Source organism: Mus caroli, chromosome X (genome assembly GCF_900094665.2).
Source record: "Mus caroli chromosome X, CAROLI_EIJ_v1.1, whole genome shotgun sequence".
NCBI lineage: Eukaryota > Metazoa > Chordata > Mammalia > Rodentia > Muridae > Mus > Mus caroli.
Window position 1 is genome coordinate 51,749,454 of NC_034589.1, and position 11,717 is coordinate 51,761,170.

Below are 11,717 nucleotides of genomic sequence, written 5' to 3' on the forward strand. Positions count from 1 at the left end.
CAAAAAAAAAAAAAAAACAATTCAAGTATTTATCATTTTTGTGCTTAACTTAATTTAAATAAAGTTTAATGTGTTCTGAATCAAAATCCGTTATAAAATCTGATTGGTTCTGCTTTGGCAGGTGATATAAATCACTCTGTATCATGTTTTCATTTAGGACATAAAGAATAGCTTGTGCTGCGTTCGGCCTTCTACCAATAACTGACAGTGAAAAATGGACACTAGCAAATTTACATTAAACAACTCTATTACTTACCAGACTTGTCAGCATTCATCACACCACCCTCCCACGACCACCTTTTCTGTCGTTGATCAATAAGATTGCATCGCTCCAATGTACGAGACACAACAGCCTTAAATTTTTCCTATTTTAAAACAAATTTCAGACCATTTTATATGGTTCTTAGATTACAATTTAAAGTCAATATTTAAATTGTTTCTAAAACTAACTCCATGACCATATTTCTTTTTCAAGTAGGTGAAAGTTTAAAATACTTGGAGACAAGTTTCAGTTTCATCAATGAATACCCGTGCTTTCTCCAAATAACTCATTTTTGTTTTCTAGCTGCTGTCAAGGAATTGACCATGTTTCTTTTCTCACTTTTATTATCAGAAAACTTGGAGCCAACGTTCTGAAGCAACTGGACAAAGACCGGGTGGTGTCCTTTCATGCATACTAATCAGTGTTCTGAATCTCTATGTTTGCCTCCCTCAATTTTCACTTCTGCTTGATTCCCTTCATCATTTATTTTACCATTTGGGATGATATAGTTTGTAATTGCCTTATCTTTTGTGGAAAGATAAAGGAAAGGGTGGCATGCACAGAGAAGTCAAAGTTATTTATCTATTATGTTCATATCTATTACAGCTTAAATCCTGGTTCTAAGTAAGAATTGGCTTTAAGGCAAGCAATGTGTTTATACTGACCTCACCTGCAACCTGAACTTGTCAAGATAACAGCCATACAAATCACATGTCATTATGTGATAGAACAAGTACCTGTTTGGGAATGAGGTCTTTGCTCAGGGGTGTATCATCCCTTTACTATAATAGACCATGGACTATGTTCCAGTGAGAAAATCAATTTTAGGGCCAGGGGTTTTCTGTTTCCTAACAGCAACTGTTATATAACAATAACATCTTTACAGTGCCTTCCCTGTTCTTAGTTTCCTTACAATGTCCATGTACTAGGCTTTGCCTGTGCCTAGCCTCCACTAATTCTTCAGTGTTGAATTCCTTTAGCTTTTCTTTATCTTGCAATGGCTCTGGTTCCCTTTCTTTTTTCTTTTCTTTCTTTTTCTTTTCTTTCTTTCTTTCTTTCTTTCTTTCTTTCTTTCTTTCTTTCTTTCTTTCTTTCTTTCTTTCTTTTTTTTTTTTTTCAAGACAGGGTTTATCTGTGTAACCCTGGCTGTCCTGGAACTCACTTTGTAGACCAGGCTGGCCTCTAACTCAGAAATCTACCTGCCTCTGCCTCCCAAGTGCTGGGATTAAAGGCGTGCGCCACCAAACCCGGCTCTGGTTCCCTTTCTGTCTGCACTGACTTTTGCTTTTGTTCATTCTGTCTTCTCTCTCAAGTTCCTCTTTTATCACACTGGAACTGTCTTAGACAGATGTTGTCCACCAGGGACCCTTACTCACTCTGTACTGTTTCCTAATTAATGTTTGTTGCTTCTTAAACTGTTCTTAATGGTTCGTACTCTCTCAGGGAGCCACAAGATCAGGTAGGTTAGGAAAAATCAGCCTGCAATGGGAACTGTCAGAGAGGTAGGGTGCTGTGTTTGGAGTCTTTGTACAGGTGGTAGATAATAGTTCTGAGCTAAACCCAAACCAAGATACATTGAGAGTTGCATTATGAGGGCCAATGGGGTTCAGTGTCTGGACCTTCAACTTCCTCTTTTCTCCCTGAAGTTAGTGTTTAAGGACTTATCCTGAAGGTAAGGAAAATGGAAGAAAATAGCAAAAGGTGAGATTATTCCCTAACTTTCTACAGGGTCAGTAAACACAGAAAAGAACTAAACAACTATGTGACACCAACACTAAATGGACAGATTCTAATATGGCATACTGTATCTTCTGCCTGCTTCTGTTTTCTTTTTTCTTCTGCAGATGCTTGTCGTCGCTGGTCCTTTTCTTTTTGTTCTTTCAGTTTACGGTGTTTTTCTTCCAATTGTTTTTCATACTGCAGCTTCGCCTTCTGTTCTTTCTCAAGCAGTTGTTTTTCCTTGTTGGCTGAAATGTTCCAAGCACATTTTCATGGTGTTAAAGCCAAAAATTTTTTTTCCACATTACATACATAGAATGGAAAAATGTTACTTTGTCTCCTTATCATTCTTAAGACAACATAACCTGGTCTAGTAAATAACATGCACACGTCATATGTGTGTAAATATATTTGGGCACTAAAGAACCACTTTTCAGGGCTGGAGAGATGGCTCAGCAATTAAAAGCACTGTCTTCTCTTCCAGAGGTCCCGAGTTCAATTCCCAGCAACTACATGGTGGCTCACAACCATCTATAATGAGATCTGGTGCCCTCTTCTGGTCTGCAGGCATACATGCAGGCAGAACACTGTATACATAATAAATAGATCTTAAAGAAAAAAAAAAAAAACAAAAGAACCACTTTTCACAAGGTGTTCCCTGAACTGTCAAGAACTGGCATGCTGGGCTGGGGAGATGGCTCAGTGGTTAAGAGCACTGACTGCTCTCCCAGAGGTCCTGAGTTCAATTCCCAGCAATCACATGGTGGCTCCCAACCATCTGTAATGGGATCTGATGTTCTCTCTTCTGGTGTATCTGGAAACAGTAACAGCATACTGTACTCATATATATAAAATTAAAAAATCTTTAAAAAAAAAAACCTGGCATGCCTAAGCCAGATGACTCTTGGCCTATCCAAACTAAAATCCAAAGAAGGAAGCAAGGTTTTCTTGTGTTAGATGAATAGACTTCAAAGTCTACCCAATGATGGAAGAGTTTGTTTTACTAGTCATATTTTTTGACTGCAACCAGAGGATTCATACCTATGCAGTCATAAAAATGTTCTTCCTAACACATGACTATCTCTCCCACTACCATGAAAAAAAATTACTTATAACATTCCTCTTGAATAAATTTGAGCACTTGTCAGTTGATTTAGATCAAAGAAGAAATACATATAGTTGCAAAGTGTGCACCCAAGTTGGAAAAAGTTTTGAAGTGACTAGAGCCAAGTCAGAAAAATATGAGCTGCACGTGTGTACCTTCTTGCTGACGTTTCTGTTGTTCTCTGCGTTCTTTGGCTAGCTGCTGTTTGACATCATTTTTAAGGACAGAACCATCTAAAATTACAAAAGTATAATTACCGTTAGTATGATATCACATTTTAAAGCTACAGCACTGATATAGCAGAATCATTGAAAGTATACCTGGTGTACATGACGATCTCTTATTTGCACCTGCAGAAGAATTACTACCACGTTTATATCGCCTTTCTTCAGCTTGTTCTTGAGCCATGGCAACTAAAACACAGGAGATAGGAAAAAAGCCTGAGATATTGTCAATACAATCCATAACCATTTGTCATTCATGGTAAGAGATTGGATCATTTCTATGAGGTAAAATGTTACTGCTTACCGGGCGTGATGGCGCACGCCTTTAATCCCAGCACTCGGGAGGCAGAGGCAGGCAGATTTCTGAGTTCGAGACCAGCCTGGTCTGCAGAGTGAGTTCCAAGACAGTCAGGGCTACACAGAGAAACCCTGTCTCGAAAAAAACCAGCCCCCCCAAAAAAAACCAAACCAAAACAAAACAAAAAAAACCCATTACTGCTTAATCTTGGTCAATAACAAAAAGATGAGCTAAGAACTTACTTATGTTCAACAACACTTTAATAAAGACTTGGAATTGTATGGTATTTGTCAACATCAAGGCAATTCCAGTTCTGAATAGCAGTGGCAGCACAAGAAAGATCAGGTGGAGAAGTTAACTTAGTGATGGATGGCTTTTAAAAATACGTCAGATGCAGGCAGTGGTGGTACACACATCTTTAATCCCAGTACTTGGGAGGCAGAGGCTGGTTGATCTCTGAGTTCAAGGCCAGCCTGGTCTACAGAACAAGTTCCAGGATGGCCAGGGCTGTTACACAGAGAAAACCAAAACATAAAATATGTCAGACAAGAAACTAAAAACCAAGTATTTTTTTAAGAGTTTGTATGAAACTGACGGAAAAGAGTTTTGTCAAAATAAAAAATTAAGAATTTGGGCTGGAGAGGTGACTCGGGTATGGGCACTCACTCCTCTTGAAGAGGACTCAGGCTCAGTTTTCTGCAGAGACTTGGGAGTGAACTAACAGTTCCGGGGCCCTGATGCCCTCTTTTGACCTCCACAGGCACTGCATGCTGATGGTGTCCTTACATGCAGGCAGAAACATTCATACACATAAAATAAAAATCTCTTAAAAATTAAGAATTTATAGACCCAAATCTAGAAGCAAAGTATTAACAGGCAGATACTCAGAGATTGAGGTCAATATTACAAGACATTATAAATTACCCATATCAGGTACTTTCTAGGCTGGCTATACACTAGCTGCCTATGTCACTTTCAGGACAAGCCTGTACCTTCCCTCTGGGTGTCGGGCTCAAACAATTAGAACTGCCTAAAAAGTAGCTCATTGTCTTTCTTCTCTCTATGGAGATTGGGATTGAACTAAGGCCTCTATTATGCTAAGCAATGTGCCCTTCCCCCATGGAACTATACCTCCATGGAGTCAGCACCCCCAAGGCTCTATTCTGATGCATTATGAAGATGCTAGGACAAGGACAGCCAATGTTTTTAAAAGTAAGGCAAATAAATATAAATTGTGTGTGTATATATGTGTATACACACCATATGCGTGTGTGTGTGTGTATATATATATATATATATATATATATATATATATATATATATATATATCTTCTGTCAACATGCAGGAAAGTGATAAGCAAACATCATTAGTAAGATGACATGTAAATTGGGGGAAAGAAAAAAAATAAGATGATGTACATTAAGAAGGATTATAGAGAATTACTGAACCGTGAATTTCATGGATGGTTGTATCTAAAATTACCCACAATCCTGAGCAAGGGCTTGGAGATCACTGCTTTTTCCTTTGTGCAAAAGCACAGCAAATATATCCCTCAGTCATACCACATAAGTTTGGTTATAACTCTCAAGACATAACAGTTCAAGAAAGATAGTTCAAAGAATTAAAGGACTAGAGGGATTGCCCTAGTGCTCACACAGTGAGTGGGATTTGGGATGTTGGCTTGCATGGGGGGAGGGCTACCTGGGATTCATTTTAAGGGGTAATCTTGAATGTGCCCCTGCAATTGCTGCCATAGAGATCTTACCATTGCAGAAAAGAAAAAAAAGGTTTGCTTTTAAGTCTTAGGGAGCTAACAGCTCAGATAAACTATGACCTAGTTAAAGACCTAGTCTCACTCCCTCTTTCACTACTGGTATTTTTGTGGCACACATTACTTCCGAATGGTATAATAGCATACATTCTTTTGAATCAATTCTCAAAGAATACATAGTTTTTAAATTTATCTCTACTAGAGAAACAGTTGATACCAGGAGAACAAATAGCTACTGAAAGGCTGGTGGGAAACTGCAGAAATCTTTGTGTCCAGCAGCCATTGTTAGGGGAGAGCACCCTTCCCAGCCCGACTGCACCATTCGAAATAGCAACAAAATATCAGGCTGCCTAATACCGCACACCTCCAAGCTGTGGAAGCGGCTCAGGACTTCTGAGTCTGGGATTCTGGCTGCTAGACTAACTTTGAAGTTTCTCCTGCTCTAAAACGCTGATAATCTGGCTCTCAGTCTTAGTAGCTTTCCTTGCATTTATAGGTCCCAGTCTTTGAGTAACGTGCTCTAAACTGAAAAACCATTTGTGAATTTAAACAAATGAGGGAAAAAGAAAAGCAACAAGTTAAGTCACAAAGCTCATCTGGCTGAATGGTTTTAATTTAAAACAGTTGTGTAGAAAGTATAAAATGTGATTTGTTAAAATAAGAACAGTTCTTTAGCATTAGCATACTAAAATGCATAGAAAACCCACTAAATGAATATATGTACATCTAATTACAATGTAAAACTCCTTAAAGATTTTTATAGCAATCAAAATCATCTTATTCACAGGCATATCTGGGGAAAGTAGTCTTGTCAGCAAGCAGAAAGCAACCAGAAAGAAATACTACCTTCTTGCAATTTCCTGAATTAAACAGGTGCTGCCAAAATTGTTAAGATTAATACACCCCACCAACCTTTTCGTTTCCCCAGACAGAAAAAGTTTTGATTATAGGACCTGTTGAGAAAGTATTTCTAGGTGGATTCTCATCCAGTTCAGCCTAGGGATAAAGTCACGTGCCATTGCAAAGTCAAATCTCTTCCCAACATTCTAAGCCCTAAGTGTCAGTTTCTTTCCCCCTCGATCTTAACCTGGAAAACGCCAACACCTTGGGATGCAGGGAAAACCCAAACTTTCTGATCCTGGCAGGGCCACCCTGAAGTGTGGATGTGCCCAGCACGGGCCAGCGCCCACCCATCCCTGAGCTTTCCCGCAGTTGCTACGGTGTCACTGGTCCCCGACGCAGACAGGGCTAGAGTTAGGGTTTGGTAGTGCCCGCCCGCCCAGCAGTAGTCTTTGGACCATTGACAGCACTGCCCGATGGTTTCCCCTTTATGCCCTGGTTCTCTGATCTCTCTTGCCCCAGCCCTAAGGTGTTGAGAGAGATGAGGGGGATTATAGACCAGGAGGGACGAGGGGACTCTCCACGGAAAAGTTGCCGAGCCACGCTACTTCTCTGGATCCTGGGGCTACATCAACCCCACTGCCTATGAGTGTCCCTGTCCCCCTGGGGCCATGCTCCATCTCACTCACCCAAGTGTTCGCGTAGCCCCCGGAAAGATGTGCTGCTACTGGTAGCAGCAAAAGTGGGGTCGGCCATCTTCAGAGAGTAGTTGAGAACCACTGGAGGTGGTTCTTGGGCGGCAAAGCGCAGGCGCCGCCTCTTCCTTGGCCTCCGCCAGGGCTGGGACCCCGGGGGGCGGGGCTGGGAGGGGCTCGGGTAGTCCCCGAGCTTCCCATGAACCTTCAATATAGGCAGCATTAGCTCTCACATGCCTGTGGTTAAGTTGGCTGGAAAGCTATTAACTTTGCCTGAGGAAAGCCTTTCTTATATTGGAGGTTCTATTGTGATGCGTTCTGGGCTTCAGCCAATCAGCTGCCCACTTAGCCGTTGACCGTTTTTTCCTTTTATCACCTCTACTTGATGAATGCCGCAACATTCCATAGTTCCCCATCCATAAGTTAACACCCATTTGCCAAGCATCTTCCTGTACTATGAGAGTTTATTACCTTTGAAGCACTACATGAAAAGCCCAGTTTGGGGGTAGGGGATGTGAGGGGTGAATAGATGATGTGTCACCTCTCTTTTTCTTGTATATGTTAACACATGGTTATGGGCAGGCAGTTATGGTTGAGTAAGGCCCAGGAGCCTCTTTATAGGATAAGCACTTGAATGAATTCTCTGAGTCTTCAAGTGATATGGGAGCTGTAAACCGAAGAAGCTGATAATGGTTACCCATCTTTTCCCTGTACCATGACACTTACCACTTACAGTAGTACACAAACTTATTAGTGCCCTACTACCCTAGGAAGTATGTACCACTACTGTCCCCAACTTACACACAAGGAAACTAAACATTTAAAACCTTTGTCTAGAGTCACCACAGTAAGTGACAGTATTGAAATATGGTCCCCAAGCTTCTCATTAGAGTACGTATGTACTTCATCTTAGATGAAGAAATTTCATGAGAGTGAAGAAAGAGAAATGGGACCTGGAGTGATGACTCATTGGATAAGAGTAAATCCAGCCCTCCAAGAGGACCTGAGTTTGATCTCCAGCACCCAAGTCAGATGGCTTACAACTCCACTCCAGGGTAACCCAGTGCCCACTTGCACTCACTCGCATTGCCCCCATACATACAATTTAAAAATAAAGATGAGGTGCTGGAGAGATAGCTCAGTGTTTAAGAGCACTGACTGCTCTTCCAAAGGTCCTGAGTTCAAATCCCAGCAACCATGTGGTGGCTCACAACCATCTGTAACGAAATCTGATGTTTTCTTCTGGGGTGTCTGAAGACAGCTACAGTGTACTTACATATAATAAATAAATAAATAAATAAATAAATAAATAAATAAATCTTAAAAATAAAGATGAATCTGTTGAGAATAGAAAATAAATGTTATAACTTACGGTGCACAAACATGTGAAAGTACATCAAATGACCTTTAAATGTGGTCAAAAGGCTTAAACAGGCCTCTTCAAAGGACAGAAAGCACAAATGGTCACTAAATGTTTACAACAACTGTTCAAAATGAAAGTTATCACAAAACAAGCTACCTCTCTAGATCTGGCACAAATGTAAGGACAGTAATTGAGGCAGACAAAATCAATTAGAGCCTCAAAGCCCTACTTCTCAGCAAGTACAGTACAACATTTTGCACTAGCTCTGTGAGAGTAGCCATGATTATTCCTATAGCACACCTATGTTTAGGGCATTAGTGAAGCACACACATGCACAAACACAAACATCACAGCCAGACAATCTGGCAAAACACATAAACATCTCTGTTGTTTCTTTTTTTTTAAAGGTCAAGCCCAAATCTAGAAATGAAGGAACATTTAGACAAATATAGGCTTGCTTTAAAATGCCAGCATTATGAAGGACTGAACAATTAGAGGGTTACTTTAGATCACAAGAGGCTAAACAGACCAAATACAGGCTATAAACATTGCTGAAGACATGGATTTAAGAATAGCTTTCAGGCTGCACAGTGGTGGTGCACGCCTTTAATCCCAGCACTTAGGAGGCAGATGCAGGCTGATCTCTTTGAGTTTGAGGCCAGCCTGGTCTACAGGATGAGTTCCAGGACAGCCAGGGCTACACAGAGAAATCCTATCTCAAATAGTAGTAGTAGTAGTAGTAGTGGTAGTAGTAATAATAAAGCTTTCAAGGGCTCAAGGGCTGGAGATACAACTTTGTGGTAGGGTTCTTGCCTAAAGTTCCTGAAGGCTCAGTTCCCAGCATTGAATACAAAAGGGCACTCAGAATGGAAACAATTGGGAAAATTTGAATATGAACTGCACAGTAAATAGCCGTGTAACAAGGTCAAATTTCTTAGTTGTGAAAATAATATTGTACCCATATAGAAAAGTGCCCCCTTTCTTTCTTTCTTTTTTTGTTTTTTGTTTTTTGAGACAGGGTTTCTCTGTGTAGCCCTGGCTGGCCTCGAACTCAGAAATCTGCCTGCCTCTGCCTCCCAAGTGCTGGGATTAAAGGCATGCGCCACCACCACCCAGCAAGTGCCCCCTTTCTTAAGAAAGGAATGTTGAAATAATTTAGGGGTGACAATTCGATACCAGAAACATATTGGCAAGTATTTAGGGGAAAAAATCCACAATGACAAGTACTATAAAATGTAAAACAAAACAACATAAAAGCAACTCCTCCCAAAATCTCTAGACAGATTTACACAGTTAATTTTCCCATTCGTTGAATTTTTCTATAGGTTTTCTTAGTTTATTTTTTTAAAGATTTGCTTATTTCATTATTTTATGTTTCGGTCATTTGTGTACATATATCTATGTACAACACCTGCATGTCTGGTGCCATAGCAGTTAGAAGAGGTCACTGGAGTTACAGATGGCTGTTGTTCAGATGGCTAGGTGCTGGGAATCGAACCCAGGTCCTCTGCAAGAGCAACAAGTGCTCTTAACTGCTGTTCCAACTCTCTAGATAGGTTAGCTTTTTTTTTTTAATCTAGATTTTTTTTTTTTTGAGACAGGGTTTCTCTGTGTAGCCCTGGCTGTCCTGGAACTCATTTTGTAGACCAGGCTGGCCTCGAACTCAGAAATCTGCCTGCCTCTGCCTCCCGAGTGCTGGGATTAAAGGCATGCGCCACCACACATGGTTTAGAAATTTTATCTTCAACTTAATTTTACATATCAACAAGAATTTGGGAATTACATGTGAAATAACAAGATACATAGTCTTATAGTGTTTATATCCTCTTTTGTTGTTTTTGAGATAGGATTTCTCTGTGTAGAGCTGGCTGTCCTAGAACCCACTCTGTAGTCCAAGCTAGCCTCGAACTCAGAGTTCCATCTCCCTCTGCTTCCCTAGTGCTAGGACTAAAGGTACCTGTCTGTTTATACCCTCTTAAGGCCTTAAGCCAGGCAGGATATTGGAAAGGAAGGAAAGCTAAGACATTTGCAAAGAACCAAAAGCTGACAATGTGTGAAGAGCTAGGTGGATAAGTAAAATGTATTCTAAGAGGTCAGAGGAATTAGAATTCAGCTGTATGGAGATGTACAGCTCAATCTCCATGTGGGTTTCCTAAAAGCTGGAGCAGGGGGGCTGGTGAGATGGCTCAGTGGGCAAGAGCACCCGACTGCTCTTCCAAAGGTCCAGAGTTCAACTCCCAGCAACCACATGGTGGCTCACAACCATCTGTAACGAGATCTGGCGCCCTCTTCTGGAGTGTCTGAAGACAGCTACAGTGTACTTACATATAATAAATAAATAAATCTTTAAAAAAAAAAAAAAAAAGCTGGAGCAGGGGCTTTTCCTAAGACTGTAGAATCCATTCTCCTAAGTGTACTGCATTGTCTGGCCTCAGTAGAAGAGGATTTGCATAACGTTGCAGAGATATGATGTGTTAGAGTATAGGGATACCCCAGGAGGCCTGCCACCTCCCAGAGGAGAAATTAAGGGAGATGGGGGAGGGAATTTGTGAAGGGGGTGCAGGATGAGTGGGGCAGCAATCAGGATGTAAAGTAAATACATAAATAAATGAAGGAAAAACACCAAAACAAACCAGAAATGATGATATTGGGAGAAATATTCTTTGCAAGTGAAGAAAACAGTTCTTTATGTGATATGGTTTTATTTTTGGATGGGATATAGTAATGACCATAAACCCAATTATTTTTGTAGTAACAAAACCATGTATAATCCTTTCCTTGTGCATTCATGGACTGGTAAACATTAATTGTTGTAGCATATCATGATAATAATAATATGCATCTCTAAACAAACAAACAAACAATTCAGTTGTGCTTGGAGTGACCAAAGAAGGCTTGAGGAGAAACCTAGCATTTCAATCCTGGGATTGAGATGAAGGGCAAGCATTCCTTCACTCTTCTTTGTAGCCCGCTGAGTGAAAGATGGGTTCCTCTGTTCATTTTTCAAACTCATCTAAGGAATCTGTATTTTAATTTAAAAAAACCTTCTTTATTATGAATTAAAGTATGTTTATTTTTATATGAATGAGGATTTTACCTGCATGTATGTCTATGCATCATGTATATGTAGTGCCTACAAAGGCCAGACAAGGATATTGGGTCCTTGAGACCAGAGTTACAGACTGTTTGGTGAGTCACCCACCATGTGAGTGCTGGGAATTGAACCTGGGTCCTCTGGAAGAGCAAACAGTGGTCTTCAGCCAGCCCCCAAATGTATTTTAAAATGATAACACTTAAAGTCTTTTAAAACACTACAGAGTACATAAAGTTATCTAATATTATAACTTGTTTTCAAATTTCTAATTATCCCATTATTTAATGTCTGAATAGAAATCCAAGCAAGGATTGTTTCCTTACTTGAGATGTCCCTTTATTATAT

At 40.3% G+C, this 11,717-nt stretch overlaps 1 protein-coding gene across 1 annotated transcript in view; it reads right to left on the minus strand.

Annotated features, from left to right (window-relative positions):
• The window catches only part of Map7d3 (MAP7 domain containing 3), a 28,247-nt gene extending 21,254 nt beyond the window's left edge, over positions 1–6,993 (minus strand). The window contains exons 1-5 of the mRNA XM_021153428.1: positions 6,910–6,993; positions 3,407–3,499; positions 3,242–3,319; positions 2,066–2,229; positions 257–365 (exon numbers count right to left, since the gene is read on the minus strand). Of these exons, the coding sequence (XP_021009087.1) occupies positions 257–365; positions 2,066–2,229; positions 3,242–3,319; positions 3,407–3,499; positions 6,910–6,976 (511 nt within the window). The 5' untranslated portion in view covers positions 6,977–6,993. The remainder of the gene's footprint in view (positions 1–256; positions 366–2,065; positions 2,230–3,241; positions 3,320–3,406; positions 3,500–6,909) is intronic.
• Between the last annotated feature and the right edge of the window lie 4,724 nt (positions 6,994–11,717).